Consider the following 18,205-nt stretch of genomic DNA (forward strand, 5'->3'; position numbering starts at 1 on the left):
CATGCCGCCGCGATTTTCGACGAGCCACCGCCAGCTAAGTAAGGGAAAGCGGACCAATTGCAGACGCCGGCACCACTCTCTTCATCCGGTTATCCATATTCAGTACAGTGGCTCCGCCCCACTGAATCCCTCTCCACTTGAGCGTGCTCCTCGCCTCTTGTAAGCCAATTAGATAAGACAAGCCGCTCAGTGCAGGCAATGTTATCCGTTTTTCAAGCATACAAAAGTCACCCCCTATGAACAAGGAGAGCGTTTTATTGGTTGTTCAGACAACCCTGTGGGTGACTGCCCGATGCTTGCATCGCCAGTTACGCTAATTTGACGTCAGGAGATTGGAATAAAAACTTATTGTAATGGTTCCCCGTTATAGCCTCCCCCCCTCCCCCCCCCACACTAGCGTGCAATGTAACTTTTATCTTGTGAGCGGGAAATTGTCACAGATGGTATGGTTTATTGTGGGGCGAGGGGAAACATTGTTCTCCGACTTACTAGTCCTGTTTTGTGTGGTTTGAGGCATAATTCAGCGGCATAGCCAACACCCTTTCTTTCTTTTGGGGGGGGGGGGGGTTAGTGGGGGGTGCCCTAAACCAGGAGAGAGGAGAGTAAAGATGGGAAGGGCGGCTGGGTAGTGCGTACACTATAACGGAAATTTCGGAGAGCGGGAACGTCTCTGGCGAGGCGCGGTGGTCTAATGTTACGCGAAAATCTAGACGCGTCCAAATGAATATCACCTAACTGGAGCACGCACACACGCCGACTCAGTGTAATAACTTGGTTCCGCTTAGTAAAAGGCTAGTGTGAAGTAACCATATGCTGTAACGTTTTGTTCGTGCTTACCGCTGCAGCGCTGCGTCTGGCGAATAATTTAAGGGGAAAGCAAAATCTGCGCTCTTCTGCGTTTACTTCGCCCGCCGTCTACGGTCGGGGAAGAGGGGGGGGGGGGTGACGTCGAATGCACCGGAAGGCGATTCATGGTGGTGCGGCCACGTGTTCAATGATGGCAGCGCCCATGCAGGGGCGCAGTGATAGTTCTCTAGTCATTCATATATGTGTGATTTTCCTTACTTTTCAGTTCATTTACTCCGCGACAGTCAAGGTATGTCCTTTAACACCATCTACCGCATATTCATGCTCTAAAAAAATAGGAAGTATGAGACAAATAGTGCGACCGGAGACAGCTTCCTAAGCATTTAGGTTATGGTGCAGTTTTGAGGCCCAGAAAGTGGGTCGTGTACGTGTAATCAGCCGTGATTTCCATTCCAGTCCACGCAGCCCATGCGTAAGTATACCTGTGATTTTCTAACCTGTTTTTAATATGCAGCATTTAACGAAGCCGTTGTCGTTTTTGGGCGCTATGCATTACCGCGAAATTTACTTCACTTGTATGCATCTTATGCACAAAAGTCACTTCTTCGCGCAATAGCATTATTTTATTCCCTCTTTAACTTAGGCCTTATTCACACAGCCGGCAACGGCGTCCTCAGCAGGCAGCTTTTACTCTCCGGTGTATCATCAAAAAACTTAACGTCACCAACGTCCCATTTCTGGGGAGAAATCGCCAAGGGAACGCTGGGTCATGACGAATGCCGATGCCTTGGTGGTGCTGGACACCTGTCGGAATCAGGTCTTACAATGACGCCAACGCTGTTTATTTTCGCGTAAATAACGTAGTGTTGGGTTTAAAACGACATATTTTGCAATGCGGGGCATTCTTGCCGAGTTTTGCTGAGTTTTTTGTAGCGATTATCTGGCGACTATCTGGCCGTTCTTGTGTGCCGATCCCGAAGACATTGCAGTGTGAAAGTATGGGTCGCTTTCGAGGCTATACGCAGTTCTTCAGTTTGCTTTTTTGGCGCAACCTTGGGTGACTGGTTGTCGCAGCAAGAAACACCACGCCCTGCACTCCACATCTATTCGCAACACGTCGCAAAAGCGATAAACGTTAACGGTGACCCAAGCAGCGCATACCAATTACGACTATATCGATACGCTACGCTCATACACCCACGCATAGATACTATATATATATATATATATATATATATATATATATATATATATATATATATATATATATATATACATGGGGGGGGGGCGTGTTAATCCAAAGACAGTTTAGTGGGTCTAATCGGTATACATAGAAGACGCGGTCACACGTGCAGAAGTGTTCAAAACTACATTTACTGCCTGATGTCTCCACGACAGCCCCAACGATAGAAACTAAGAGTTGATTTTTCCTACGTGTGACCACTTCTTTTGCCATGTACATATTGTGGAGGCTGGAGGTGAAGGCTAGGGACCTTAGCATGACATTGCAAGTCGAGGCGACATAACTTCTTGATCAGAACACGTTCATTATATCAATCAACGGAAATGCGTCCGCCCGCGCCGGTGATAGCAACAAGAGAGAGAGAAAGCGAGCGTACGAGCCCAGGGGCGGCTTGCGCGAACATTTATTAACAAAAGTATTAACCAATTGAAGAACGGTTTCATAAATGTTCCATAGACAACGCGTAGGGTGCAGAAGAACGCATTCTTAGATTCGTTATTATTTTAGTCACTAAATGTTCGTGGAAGCCACTCCAGGCCTCCCTAGTGCCTGGGGTCGCGTAGGCGCAAGGGAGGCGCCGGAAGTGGCGCTAGTTATCAGTTACGCTGAGACGGACACTTACATATGCGGACGCTCGCACCCCGCCCCTGTCTGATTAACCAAGCCTCGTGGTCAATAACTTCTGCACACTTACCAAAATGGTCGCACACTGGCAGACGCGGGGTAACACACCTCACTCCAGTAAAAAGTTGTCGAGGTGGCTAGGCAACCATGAGTGCGTTGTGGCGGCTGAGGCTGTTGCCGCTCTGCGGACGCGAAGTCGTCCTTTTCTCGGTTGTACCTGGTCTCTATGTGGACGGTGGCTATTAGCTGAGTCACTGGATAAACTGGGAGCACTGAGGGCTTGAGCTCTGACATCGGCATTGTTCGCGGTTGATTATCAAGACGTGGTGTCCAACATGACAGAGGTAAAGCTCTAAAAGTTGATCGACTTAGCTGCTCAGTGACGTGGTAGAGATTATCGAAGCGGGTTGCCATATTGTCATGAGGCATTGCTGCCTGTCGTCTCAACCAGGCCAGGTCATCGACATTGAAGGTGTGAGGACGGTGGCTGCGATTGAAGTGCTCTTTGCGCACAGTTTGAGCCGCTTCCTAAAGTGACGGCTGTTCCGGAGTGCTGCACTGTCATGTCGAAGATACGTTCGGCAAAGCCGCATTGGTGGAATTGACGCTGTTGTTGAAGCTCAATTTTTGGTACAGAGCCACACAAAAACTGGAATGGCGTGTTGTTAGGGCTTGAGTTCATAGATGTCTTGACGGCGAACGCTGCTCCTTGCAGTTTGGTAGGCTATGACAATTGTACCATTGCACAGATCTTGCGCAGAACTACAAGGAAAGCTCCATTATCTCTCTTCTCTAAACATTGCCTCCAGGACAGCAGACAGTTGTGAAATAAAACTCAGCGCTATGAAGACGCTTGAAGCGCTTGAACACAATGGACTCAGAGACTGAGCCACCGTCTCCTCGTAGTCACCGTCTCCGTCTCAGACACCGTCGCCTCGTAGTCTTGCGAGCGCAAGCTAACTTGCCAGCATGCACATTTGAGGTCCAGTACAGCAAAAAATGCGCAACGTTATATCATTGACAATGCCATCCACTAAGGGCAACGGCTGAACTACAGTGATTGTGCGTTAGTTCAAGGGTCTATAGTTGACGTACGGACGCCTTTTCTCCGTAATTTGTTGTGCATATCGCGCGCCTCAAACCTATTGCTATCCTGTTACCACCAATATTTAGACGCCCCGGGATAGTGCCTCTGGCACCGGGGATAATAATACATGCATATTGTGCGTTTCTTGTCGACGATACATGCGGGCCCCTGAACAGAGTGGTTTCCGGCGACTGCGCTCAGCAGCTGACTCCCTCGCGGACGTCGTGGCTACGCTCGAGGACGCAGCAATTCGCCAGGAAGCCGGATATCTCGTGCTGCTCGTTGTGCAATGCGCATTTGACAGTCTGCGTCACACCAGTATCATTCAAGCCTTTCGTAAGCTACGTGTCCCCGGCCGCCTCTTTGAGTATGTCGCGGCCTTCCTCAGCGACTGCACGCTCAAGCAGAGTGTGAGTTGGAGACGCGCTCAGTGCCCCTCGCAGTGTGACCTCCGGCGTTCCCCAAGGCAGCGTGATCAGCCCATTTCTTTTTAATTTGGCTTTGGCAAGACTACCTGACTACATCCCGAAGATGACAGCCCACGAATTTGTGTGGCGATCTACGCCGATGACATTTCAATGTTTGCATGCGGGCCCACGCACTTCGGCTTTTAAGTGCGAGAATCCCTGCAGTCGGCGATCAACGCCGTCGATAAATACCTCACCAACATGGGGCTCCAGCTCTCGGTGTCAAAACTGAGACGCTGTTAGTACACCCCCGCTGCTCGTGCGCGCTTCCAAGTGCTTTGTGTCACGCTGCGCTGAAGTCCCCTCACGTGGCAGAGAACAGTTCACTATCTCGGCCTCGACATCAACTGCCGGGTCAACTTTAACCCCGCCGTCTCCCAGCTCTGCAAGAATTCTCAGAAGGTGGCTGGCGCCGCACGCTTCCTTTTCGCCCGTGGTCGTGGTTGTACACCGCAACTTGTGCTTCGAGTTTACAACTCGTCGCAACATCGCGAGCGCTCTATTCACTTCCCCTCAATAATGCCTGAGCCGCCCACTGGAAAGCCATCCGTATGGAGCACCGCCCCGTAATCCGCAACTTTACTGGCTTCCTCGCAGTTCGCAAGTGGGAGCAACTCTCGCTGAAGCGGGAAACTGGCCGCACTGACTTCGCGCGCGGAAGCAAGCGCTGCGCCACATTGAGCGCCTCGCAATCTCGCAATCTGCGCCACATTGAGCGCCTCGCAATTCCAGGTAGGGTAAACTGCAGGGGAAGGTTACCCTACCCGGGTCAGTACCAGGAGCACAGGAGCAGGATGCGCTATCCTGAATGAAAGCTGGTTCTATTGCCGCAAGCTGAGTATACGAGGTGGATTGTGTAGGAGAGGCGCAGGTCATGAAGGAGAGTTCCTATTTGATGATGTCGCGCAACTCAGGAACCGAATATTGTGTCTGAGTAACGGCAGGAGAGAGCAGGCCCTGCGCTTGGAGCTTTTCGCGTGTAAGAGCCCAAAGGAGCATACGCAGGTCCATGCCCCAGGAAGGACGTGTGTCACAGGCGTCATTGTGTAAACGGATAGGCTGCTGTGCATCCAGGTGTTGGCAAGTCGCGATGACGTCGTCAACGGTCTTGGGATTATTGATCGCCATTGCATTCAATGCGACATGTCCAATGCCCTTTAGGGTATGACGAACACGATCCTATTGTTTCATAGTGGCGTCAGCACGATAACAAAGCGTGAGAACGTTGTGAACATAAGAAGCCTATGTTTAGCGTCGAAGTTTATCATGAATATAGTGTTTTATGGCGCAAGAGCCAAGTGTGACTGACGAGCGTCACCAGGAAATTACATGCGCCCATCGAGCTTTTCTTGGCGACCTCAGGCGACCGTTTGCCGTGCAGAAAATGTGTCGCAGCAGATATTTGAACCTCCCCCCTCACTATTGTAAGTGTCTCTCATGGTTAAGTACCCAGGCCTTGGCAATGTCATTGAGGTAGAAGGCGATGTTTCGAAACTTCAGAACATCATCCCACCAGGTAAAGTCACACACTCGGTCGTAATTGTCAGGCCAATTTTCAATGTCATCACCACGGTGGTCACCAAAAAAGGTACGGTTGCGCTGCCGAGTGGTGGCGGTCAAAGAGGGAAGGAGCGGCCGGTATGGCAGAAACGCTGACGCAGGAGGCTCCTGGTGGCACTTCTTGGGCCATGACGGTGGAAAGGCTGAGCAAGTGGCGACCTGAACGAAGCTCCAGTGATACGGGAAGGCGTAGAGGACCAAGGGATTGCGGGCAACCTCCACCCTTTGCGAGACAGCTCTGAAACCTCAAAGTTTATTCAGCAGGTGACGCACTCAAGCGCATGACGCTAGCGATGATGAGGAATATATTCAGATGAAGTAGATGAAGCGGAAATACAATGCTCACAATACACGCACACACATAATATTTAAATATATATATATATAGCACAGCGAAAGTTGAAAGAGTGAACGCGGAGCATACGGGGGGATGGACTGCGACAGCGAATAGAGCACATATCGAGGAAAGCGGAGGAGGAGTGTATGGCGAAAGCGTGAGAAGAAAAGCAGCGCAAAATGGGCTCTGCGGCGACGACTGCTATGAGATGGCGCCAGCGTAGCACGTCGTCGCCTCTTCAACAATCGCATGCGGCGAGCGCATTCGCCGATACCATACATAGTGAGAAAGCACTGCATGGGCGGAGGTTTGTCTGCGGCGGCTGCTGTGAATCGCGCCTATCAACGCGCCGCCTCTCACGATCTCTCGATTAGCGAGGCAGTTGCGCCACACTTCGCTCCGTTCGCAATGGGCCGCACAAGACGGACTGCCCGCGCCAGCCAATATATGTGGAAATGAAAACACGTATACAGGTGCGCTTTAATTTAGAATGAGGGAGTATTGTGTTTGTCGACGATATTTTTTAGTGAGTGGAGACGAAAGTGTTTGATATTCTTACGTGTTTTTCGCACCAATCTCATTGTGTGATTTTTCCGCGCTTCCTTTTTTCTCTATATCAACAGAAGAGACTCCAGAGAGTATTACACCTGGTTCATGGGCATCACCAGCGTGCTGTGCTGCATCTGCTGCGTTGGCATCATCATTTTTACTGCCACGTGTAAGCTCAAGTTGTACTTATCATGATCAGTGTTATTTGAGCACCACTTGAAATGAGGTCTGTGGAACGATAGACACAAGCGCAAACTTTCAACTGGTTTTATAGGTAAAAACTCCTTATTTTATACACACATATATGAAACGTAACATGAAAGACAGCATCAAATGCCCATGTTCAATCAATAAACCAGACTTGTACACGTGCATTCGCAATACTCAGCTTTTGTAAAGTGCCGGCCCTGTTAAGATAGCTTGTTTCTAATTTTGAAAGTTCTAATGAAGCCACACTGACGCAGCTTTTCTCAAGGCGATGAATGTCTGCCGCTTCAATAATCTCACGTTTCTTCTGATTATTGTGCTTGGAAATGCACGTTGCAGCCATTAAACAACGGCTTACAACTGCAAACCCGACAGTGCCAACCCAGGCGCCCTTGGACCGTCCAATTTACATTATTTTTGTGTTCCCGAAGCCTATCATTCAGCCATCTGTCCGTTTGGTAAATGTATTTTTCCCACAGTGAAAGCGGGATCTCGAATACTACTTAGTCTTCGCAGTCTACGTAGTGTTCCTGTGTTTCCTTGTCTTGCCTGTACTGCTTTCCCCCCTTTCTTAACATAGTGATGCTAACTTTCGTGGAGCCGTGAATACTGCTTTTATACCGACACGGCCTGCAATGTTTTTAGACAGTGGGAGACGTCATGAAAGTACGCAATTACAGCCGTCCCTCGAGTCCGACTGTTCTCGGTCTCAGATCATCTCGGTTCAGTTATACGCCCAGACCACCTGATAGCTCGCCACAAAGACTCCACAGGAAATAGAACGACATCCCTTGGATATACTGCCTGTTGGAGCCGTCCAACCTGAACCTGAAAGCTGTTTTCCCCTACGTAGTGGCAACACTTCACTTCTGCAGGGCATTCTTTAGCGTCGAATGGCTTGAACAGCAGGGCAGCAGAGGCTTATCCGCTCGCGGCTCGTATTTACAACAAATGCGTGAACCCGAGAACGTTAGCTTTAATTCCACGAAACGGATAGATCCATCTTCAGGTTATTCATTAGTTAGGACCTCCGGTTGAAATATTTTGTTCGGTTCACGCGAAAGCAAGGCTTCTTTGCCGAAATATTGTTTGCGCCTCGACATCTCTTGTTGGACAATTGTTGATCAAATCAAGCCTCCATCTCCCTCTCAGCTTATGTACTGTATTGATTCCATTTGGGGGGCTGTCGTTGTTTTCTGTTCCTATAGTATACTTAAATTCTTTGAGGATGTGTCCCTACCTTGTTCCCTTTAGGGAATTTCGAAAAAATACAAGGTGTTTGACTTGAGAACTTTGCTACTGTTTGCAAGTTTCACACTATCACAACGGCTGTTCCATCAAACTTATTCCTCTCGTGAACCATCTGCCATAGTGGATCTAATCGCAATGTGAAAAGGCAGGCGGTTGGTCTTCCCGCTTGCGGTCGCTTTTTCTGTTGGAACTTAGGCGCATGGGGCTCTAATATTGAAGGGAACACATAATTAACTGTTGGTTAAAGGAGAATTTATCCCACAATTTTTTGCTACAAGCGTGCAAATTCCTGTTTTTGTCATGGTTCGATGTCTGTCGAGACATCATACAGGTATATGACAACGAAACTTCAAAAGACCACCATCCCGGAAGGTACATTGGGTGGCCGCAAGAATTTTAGTTCGGACTCCGAGGAACTGCTCGCTCTTGTTAGCTAAACTTCGGCTTTTGTTATATGGTGACAAGTGTCTACATGGCACCCTTTGCAACATACTTTCCTGACACTAGCTGCAACACTACTGCGCAAAGAGTTAAAAGAACGGCCGCTGATAGAACTTCCGTAGGTGTCCTGTGAAGAAGCATAAACTATCCTGCGGACGCATTTGTCCGGAAAATTGAAAACTATTCTTGACGTGATTGACCTAAACGCATCTGCTAAGTCGTTTCCCTCTGAACTTTGTTCCCAACAAGTGATAGAGAATCTAAAAATTGGATGTGATTTTCCTTGGATCTGCATTTTGTGGTATATGCAGGCACCTCAGTATATACAGGTTCGAAGACAAGAAAACAATTACCTCCTTCCAGCTACGCGCCTGGAAGCCCTGGATAGTATTCATGATTTCTAAAGGAGGCAACAGTGATGAGCCTATAATTTCTAGGACCTGCTTGGGCGCATTATTTACAAAAAGAAAAGTCGCAATTTTGCCCGAAAGACTAAGCATTGTTTGGGACAGCAAATTAGTAGACAGCTGTACAAACTAAGAATGGTGTTCTTATCGGCCCTATGAAATTAGAATCATTAGCTTACAAACTGAATTAACAAGCATGGTGTCAGTGCGCACAGACACGCATGAACACATCACACTCGATGACCGCGGACTCTTAGTTGTCAAAAGGGTGGCGTGAGCAAGCGTGGAAGAAGCAGCGAGCCAAGTGACCTTCGTGCTGTCTATCACTTCAACGCAAATTGAGCAGCGAGAACAGGCAAGTACAAAGGTATGAGCCGTCGGGAGATTGGTTTAAAGACACGGTGGGTGCGACCACGCAAAGGACGCAGTTGCTAGCAGAGTAGAAGCCACCCTCCCCCCCCTCCCGCGATGCATCCCAGCTTTCCTCCCTTACGCGTGCGAGATTGAGTCACGAAGGTCACTTGCCCTTGCGCCTGATCGCGAGATACTTAAAGCCTCTTAAACTTCTTAAAGTAGCGCAGCACAACTTACCCCACTCCCTCTCCTCCTCTCTCTCTCCCTCCCTCCGATTTCCCAACGGCCTTTCGCGCGACGGAAGATGGCAGGTTTGCCCGAATGATCTGCTCTCCGCTTTACACCCTCGCGCGCGCCAGATTGAGCTGCCAACTGTCGACTCCACTCACGTGCTTTCAGACTCGGATTCAGAATGCGGTGCGCGGTGACAGTGTTATGGCCCTTGGACTTATACAGAACATCACGGCGACGGTATCGGAAAAGATACGGGTGGTGTGTCGTATAGGGTGCTATAACCCGCCGTGGTTGCTCAGTGGCTATGGTGTTGGGCTGCTGAGCACGAGGTCGCGGGATCGAATCCCGGCCACGGCGGCCGCATTTCGATGGGGGCGAAATGCGAAAACACCCGTGTGCTTAGATTTAGGTGCACGTTAAAGAACCCCAGGTGGTCTAAATTTCCATAGTCCTCCACTACGGCGTGCCTCATAATCAGAAAGTGGTTTTGGCACGTAAAACCCCAAATATTATTATTATTATAGGCTGCTATAACGTAAAACTATTTCAAACTTTTCTATTTCAATTTTGCAATCATCCTTCCGCGATTGGTTAAAAACGTTTTTTGGGCCGCCTCCACTTCGCCTGTCGGTCACGCGACGTCACGAAAACCGCGATAACTCCCCATCCGATATGACGTGTACATGCTGAATATGCATGATTGGATCGAACAAAAGAAAAATAGCTATATCTCATTCGACGCCTTTTCGCCATTAGCCCTAGGCTATTGGTCAAAGGTTTCCGGGCTGCACCCACTTTACCTGCCTGTTTAGCGACGTCACAAAACCACGAAAACTCACCCCATCAAAGGGAGGTTCTACATGTTAAGGATGCATTAATATGCCGAACAAAACTGAATTTTCTTCTGAATAGGCACACGCTGCCCCATTCCGAAAGGTATAAAAGATGGTTGCTGCAGATTGCTGAGGCACTGGTTACTCGCACGTGCCGGAGAACATGGGTTTATTTGTGTGTAATAAACCTTTTAGCGTAGCCCTGTAACTTGTTGAAGCACTTTCAGCACGTTTACAACCTCGCTCTGTCAACTGCTCCTTGCTGAGGATCCGTTCTAGCGGCATTTTTTACCTTTAGTTGCATGTTGCATCACGATTGCTGACCGGATGATACTTCCTCACACTTTAGATACAACCGCTTATGAAAGGTTGCATTACATATGCGTCTCACTGGCTAAATCCCTTCGCATTCCATTAGGATTTGGTGAGTGGCCCCCGGATCTTTTCTGCGCAATACACATCCCTCATACAGTTGCGAAATTTGCTGCGGTATGCTTTTGTCATTAGACAACCAGATCGAGCTTTACGTAGCACTGCATTGCTCTCTGTGATATCGTACAGATTTCTCTTGTAACTTCTTTCCAACTGCACCGACTTCAGCTAATATCTCGCCCCCTAGTGGACGATCCAAGAACTAGTCCATCTAGGTTCATCCTCAGGTTCACGCAGCTTGCGATGCAACGTTGCCTAGCAGTTCTGAAATAGTTGGGATGGCGCTGCGCACAAGCCTGAAAAAAAAAAAAACGGATCTCGAAAGAATTTTGTTGGGTACCATAGTGGGTGTCATCGCGGCAGAAGTACACCACTGCATGATTTTATAGCTTCTATGAAGAAGCAGGCGACTGCAATCGGTGGCCGACAAGAATTAGACTATCACGCATTGAGACAAGGTGGCTGATAGTATGCTAGTTTCTTCCAAGCAATTCCCTCTGGAAGGCTTCTTTGTTCCCGCCCAGTGGGCCAATCGTTTTTTTATATAATTCATTTATTTTTCTGGTGTATAAAATCGTGAAGTGGGCTTTGTTTTGGCAGGCGCCTAAATAAAGCAGTGATATACTTTTAAGCTTCATTAAATTTTGTTTGTTTACTTGTCAGCCCCTGCATTAGTGTTAAGAATACTTGAACCACCAGGGCCATTTAAGCTAATGTACTTTTGCCCGGAGACCCGGGTAGCAGGAACGATAACCAGCTCGCAAGTTTGGAAGTTGACCATGGCACATGTTATGCCACGAGGCGACGTATCGTTCTGATATCATGCCTCAGTTTACCAGTGTAAGCAGAAGATACTGCTTCCTTATTCAGTGCGATGAGTTGTCAGTACAGCAGCTCGCAAAATATTTAGAAGCAACTGCAGACAACGCTCATTGTAAATTTGTAGCATTCGACCTGCTCACAGCAGCGCTAGTTTGGTTTCCTACTCTGTGAACACAGCTAAATTAAATTGCAACTGGTTGGGTTTTTTGCAACTCTGGTATTTCCACTAATACAAAGGATAGTGCTCAGAAGAAAAAGAAGCCTCACGTAGTTTCGGAATCCTGTTGGAAGAAATGCAACTTAGTACCATTGTTTGTTCTTTACTTCTCGTGTTTCACCGGTGTTTGAGAATTCCTACGGGCGGCGGGTGGCTGCTATGCTCCCAAGCAGGGACACTGCGTACTGTGAGTTTCAGATGCAGTCTAGGTTATCACGCTGATTAGCTAGCTACAAAGAGAATGGTTCACCTTGGCTCACAAACAGGACTGTCATTGTTTTTATCCCAGGAAACACTGACCGGGCAACAAGTTTTTAGCCTCTTTCTGTCAGTGAACAATATCTGTATTTAGCGCCTGAAGGCGCGACAGACGCTACTGCCCTTAAAATGTGTGTGGCTATGTGATACACTACAACACGAGTCGCAGTGCGGAGTGAGCACTGAAGCAACGGCTTTAAATACCCGTTACACCCCAGTTGTTTCCAGTTGCTCACTTAAAAGGCTCTGTCATTTTTTTAAGCTGATGCGGCTCGATAAGCTGGCCGGACGTTTGCACGCACAGCGCAACTGTTTCCACGGTTTCATCACTGACATTGTTCAGACCGATGAAAATATGGTGATGGCCAGCAATGGCACTTTCAGGTTCTCTGACACATATCGATTCTACAGCGCAAGTGGGAATCTTAGGCACAGCACTACGCGAGAAGCCATCATCATGGCCGCCGTTAACTTGGTTGTCGAAGCTATCTTGGTTTATTTTTGCAGTTTTGTGAGCACAAGCAACGGATTGTGGAGTTGCCAACAGCGCGCACGTGTGGTCCTTGTCTCGAAAGCGATCTGCAAAAGGTCCAGAGTTCACAGGGTCTGATAGCTTCGTGCGTGCTGTGTTCGCGCCGCCTAGTTCGCGTTGAAACGAGAGGCAGCATGAAGGCAGTTTTAGAGGTTAATGTTCAATTCGTTCGCTGCTGCTGCTGCGCCCTGCCTCGCACCATTTTTTTTGACAGCGCGTGTCCGCGGTCGTCAAGTGAGTTTGTTCCTGTTTGCCTTTGCACGTGCAACACCATGCTTGTTAGTTTCGTTAGTAAGCGAATGTTTACAAGTTTATACGGCCGATAAAACTACGTTTGTTTCTTCGTGTAGCTGTCTCATATTTTTTAGTGCAATCACTGCATCGCGTTTCGGGCACAACTGCCGCTGTTTCTTTAAATCGGGGAACTCGGAAGTCACAGATCACGAACGGCACGCACATATCAGTGTGACAGAACGTTCTTGACAAGAAAGCAGCAAGCGCAGAGTGGCGATGAAAGCAAACTCGAGCATGCAAGGCAGGTGCCCGTTATCCTTGAGGTGTAAAATTAAACTCCAAATGGTGTGTAAATATTTCTAAGTCTATGTGGCCACGTAAAGCCAAGGCTGTTATCACTCACCACTTTGCGGCTCGACAGCCTATCACCAGTTCTCATTAGGCAATAAGTATAGCACTAGGACTGTCCGTCAGTTCGAAACTAAAATCAACGCTCGTGAATTGGGGAGAAAAACTTTCAGAATTCAAAAAGAAAACGGGATTTTACGTACCGAAATTATGATCTGATTATGAGACACCTCGTAGTGGAGGAATACGCAATAATTTTGGCTATCTGGGATTCGTTAACATGTACCTGAATTTAAGCACATGAGCGTTCTTGCCATGGAGTTTCAGGCAATATTTACTAGAGGGAACTCTGGCCCTAGTGTCTACGGGAGCTGCATGGGGGGGGGGGGGTTGCAGTTCAGCCAGTATGGGAATGATGGTTAGTGCATGGAGTTGCCTAAACTTCGTCGTTCAGGCTTCAAACGAATTCGCGAACACGTCATTTTCAACAAGGTACTGTTTACTAAATATTTATATACACATTATTAAAATTGGCCGATGGCAGTATTCCAACAAAAGGCTTCTAGCAAAAAACGCGATATAGAAACTCTGACGCCAAGGACGTATCCATCGACAAGCGGCCCAGAGCACCCCAATAAAATTTTTTCGCGGGTAGGCCAGGGTGCTACAGACATTTGGCATGTTTCGATTTGGCCTCGTCGACAGGCTAAACCGCAGCGACAAGTCGTGATTATGTGTGTTCGCACAGTCTTCCTTACTTAGAAAAAGCTTAGATTTCATTAAGATTTACGACAACGACGGCAAATAAAGTGCTTTAAATAAAGTGGCAAGTACTCCTGAATCCACAGACACGAAGATCAGACAAATTCTCGCACTACCCATCATTCCCAGGAATGCTAGGTGATGGCCGAGCCAGAATTGCCTCTAGTAATTGTTCTAAAAACACTATGGAAGCAGTAAAAGGCTGCGCTACAAATGCACGGGGTATGTGCCGCTCTTCGATCAACCTCTCGCCAACATAGATCACTGTGTCTGTGCCACTGAGTGTGCGGCAAGCGGGGGAACGATTCCCAGCCTTATTCAGGCACCAGTGCACAACGCTTATCGTCTCGAAGGCCACGCGATGTCTTATCGGCATTGCGACTAGATAGCCCAGTGAGTCTGGAAAAAAAGCGCGAGAAAAGTATATAACGTGTTTCTTGTTGTTCGCATGCACCGGCGTGCCATGCATTTGTGAGGCAACGCGTTTGTTTCGCGGCGGCAGCGCTAGATGGCACGTAGTGTTCTTTGGGAAGCACGAAATAGGAGTCCGGCTGGCAATACGCGCATTATACAAAGTCCGTTTCGACGGTTCGGCAAGTTGTGTCGCTATATTGCATCAATGCTAATGGATTACTGTAGAGATTCAAAGTGAGATCAATTCTGCAAGAATTCTTGAAAGTGTCATTACTGAGCTACTTATATTAGTTACGTTTATTAATAGAAGATTTTGATTATTGGCTTGAGGGCACGTGTGATATTTCAAAAGATACAGAACATGCTTGGAACCACCTAATGAAGTTCTTTCCATGCCATCAGAGGGATGATAGAGCAAATAAGAGGTTAGCGTGAACGGTCAAAATACCATTAATAAACCACGCAGAACACCCGCCGTGGTTGCTCAGTGGCTATGGTGTTAGGCTACTGAGTACGAGGTCGCGGGATCAAATCCCGGCCACGGCGGCCGCATTTCGGTGTGGGCGAAATGCGAAAACACCCGTGTACTTAGATTTAGGTGCACATTAAAGAACCTCAGGTGGTCGAAATTTCCGGAGTCCCCCCTCCACAGCGTGCCTCATAATCAGAAAGTTGTTTTGGCATGTAAAGCCTCATAATTAAAAAAAACCACGCAGAACTTCTTCCGTGTCAACAAAAGATGTTGTTAAAGAGAAAGTTGCGTCTGAGAGGTCCACATACCTTTAGCGAAATGGAAATCACCTACTCGGGAGAGGGGACTGGTAACACTGGGGTCTAAAATGGCGCCAGACAGATGGCGCAACGGCTCTTTATGCCATGCAGAAAGGCCCCAAAATGTAAATACGGAGCCATGACAGAGACTTGAATGCACCGCTGCAGCCTATGCTGGTATAGTGGCGTGGACTGCTCTGCCATCCCGTGACATCATGCAAACGTGGCATTCTCTGCCACTGGCAGTTTGTGCCAGTTTGCGAACTAACAAATCCAGCGCAACACTACACGATAACGAAACTGCTTAAACGCGAAAGCGCGAGCGGTCCAGAATCAAACAACAACGAAAGCTTTTGGCCGCCAGCCTCGTTGTCAAGGGTCAACGAGTTCTTTTTTCTAGGAACCGGATAGAAGTAACCAAGTATCACTTTATTCCATCTAACAACGCAATGATATGATCGTTTTATTACAAATGATTGGTTACTTGTGACAGAATTACAATAAGGAGTGCCTATGCCATCGGGCTACTACTTGAATGTTCCGCGGGAGTCTCAAGTGTTATCCTCCATTTACATCAATTCCTTGATTACTAAAGCTCTGTTCGCGATTATAGCTACGCCTTAAACCTTTTCGAGCGCTACTGCATCGCTTTAGCTTAATATGTACTTGCCTTTAGTGTGCCTTTACTCTTAACATATTTCTACTTTCCGGACTTCGGAAAAAGCTTGCGGATCACCAAAATAAGAGTAGCCACTGCAATCTGCCGTACCCGAATAGTAGAGCCCCAAATCATATCTGAACAGAACAAAACCCATGTGCTTATAGAAAAAAAAACGATCAGCCACGGCTTGCAGTAGACACTAGCGCATTAGCGCATTTATTGTGAAGATGGAAACCCGCCACAGTTCAAAACGATGATAATCAGGCGCTGACAGCGTGTGGAAGCACACTCGTCGTATTTTTATTTCTTTTTGATGGGAGAGCAGTTTTGTTCCGTCAAAACACGATTGCTAGGGGTGCCATCGAGACTCGCAAGAGCTCATTTACGTCCATTTATTCCATACCTTTCAATGAAGCGCCACAAAAGAAAACACTTAAAGGATGATATCGTCGAAATAGGTTGATTGCGTGTTTCTGTGCTTGCTATACAACTTTTCAAGTTCTACTTATGCTCGAAGAGACGGTATATAAGTGTTTCCACCAATAGGCTTTATTACTTTGCTAAGTAATGACACATCTAAAATCAGTCTGAGTAACTCAAGACGAATACAAAAAAAGATATACCGCTGGACTCGTTCGTCTGAGGTGTGCCAGTCTTCTTTTGCTCGGTTAAAGTTACGGGAAATACTTGATATGCATCTGGCAGGACACGCTCATTAAGTCCGATATCCGAAACATTTCGTACATTAGTAATGAAGCCTTCATTGCGGTAAGGCGGCCTCATGTCAATTGTGAAAACTTCCGTCTTGAGGCGTACTTAATAGAACCTTCCTTGGCGCTCGCTGACCGTAAGGCAACCGCGAAGCTACCCCCATGCTTCCTTTCCACGATTTTTTTTTTCACTAAGGGACCTTCTCGGAAATGCCTTTCATTGCCGCATTCACTAAACGGGGGCTTCTTGTCAATGTTTTCCCACGTGATGCTCATTCACGCACGCGCAATAACTTTCCGGTGGCTGGCTGGCACGCTCCCAAGGAAGGTAAGATTTCAGAATTCGGACCCTAGTATTTTACAACACGTTCACTAATCGTCCTGTAACAATGAAAAACAAAAGAATTGGCAACCCGAACTGCAGTCCTAGCTTACTTGCTTAAGATTGCATTTCGCAGAAACTCGAGGTAATGGGTCGCACGCATCCTAGCATGACGTCGGAGATTACGGGAACTTCTCGCTCTCGAGATTTACTTTTATTTATAGAAAGCTTAGACGACGCTGTTATGGCTTCGTTCTTGTGTGGACAAATACCAAAGTAATTACTTAAGTATTTGTGTGACTTATTACGCAAATATTTATTTCGTCCTTGCATGAGATGCGTATGCTCTGTTGGAGTGGTTTTTACACTGACTGATCGTAGTCGTCAGCAAGGTATTATCATTTCGGCCCTTTAGTCCATGATTATATCGGTATCATAACTTGAGTGCCCCCACACAGATTTACGGAAAAGATAGCGAGCTGTGCCTCTTTTCATGCGTTATTCAGGGCTCTACGAGAACAACAACGCAGCAACCATCGACGCTGGCAAGACGTTTTCAAGAATACAGCCAAAGGTCTTCGCCACCGACACAGATATGGTGGTGCCCGCTCTGGCACCCCGGATGTCACACAGCAGCAGCAGCAGCGCCACAGCCACCACTGCGACTGAAACGGGCGGAGACCCTGTGACAAAAACGGCCAAAAATGCGCCAAAACCTGCGTCACCCAGGACGAAAAAACCCACATCCACGATGCCCGCGACTTCGGTCCCATCCGTGACAATAGAGACGTCTACGAAACACGTGACATCGACGGCTGCCGGTAAGCTGCCCGGTACAACAACACGCCGAACCTAAACATATTAGTTGCCTAGTTTAATTTGTAATGCATAGCAAATGTACGTATGTGGAGGAATAGTCTGTGATTCGTTCTGAAGGACTATTTTTAGGATTCAGCTTGCACATACCGTACCAAGCAGCTCTTCCCCTTGCAAGGTCTGCCAGTTCCAGATGTCCCACTCCGCTCATAGCATTCCGTTAAACACAAGGTCATCAGACTGACTAACCGAATTCTAGCAGGTTACTCTACACAAAAAGCCCATCCTTCTTAGTAACTGAAACGATAGTAGTATGTACAACCAGCTGAAGCAAGGTAGCGAAAGAATCACACCCTCATTTCAAAAACAGTTGTCAGTACTCACAAATATATATATATATATGCTCGTTAATTCTTCGAACCGCAAGGGCAAGCCGCTTGAGTTCGAGTTAACGAAAGTTCGAACTAACGAAAGTGAAGGAGAGCAACAGTGCACTGCGATTTGG

The 18,205-nt window shown here is 47.6% G+C and overlaps 1 protein-coding gene across 3 annotated transcripts in view; it reads left to right on the forward strand.

Moving 5' to 3' along the window:
- LOC135908945 (uncharacterized) overlaps positions 1-18,205 on the forward strand; it is a 71,001-nt gene that overhangs the window by 19,148 nt on the left and 33,648 nt on the right. For 2 of the 3 annotated variants that reach the window (XM_065440809.2, XM_065440808.2), the window contains exons 4-7: positions 1,073-1,096; positions 1,264-1,279; positions 6,749-6,843; positions 17,391-17,705. In XM_065440809.2, the coding sequence (XP_065296881.1) occupies positions 1,073-1,096; positions 1,264-1,279; positions 6,749-6,843; positions 17,391-17,705 (450 nt within the window). Of the gene's footprint in view, positions 1-1,072; positions 1,097-1,263; positions 1,280-5,937; positions 6,053-6,748; positions 6,844-17,390; positions 17,706-18,205 lie in introns of those variants that run through there. The other variant, XM_070525743.1, reaches the window with a different exon arrangement.

This window comes from Dermacentor albipictus, chromosome 9 (genome assembly GCF_038994185.2).
Source record: "Dermacentor albipictus isolate Rhodes 1998 colony chromosome 9, USDA_Dalb.pri_finalv2, whole genome shotgun sequence".
Classification (NCBI taxonomy): domain Eukaryota; kingdom Metazoa; phylum Arthropoda; class Arachnida; order Ixodida; family Ixodidae; genus Dermacentor; species Dermacentor albipictus.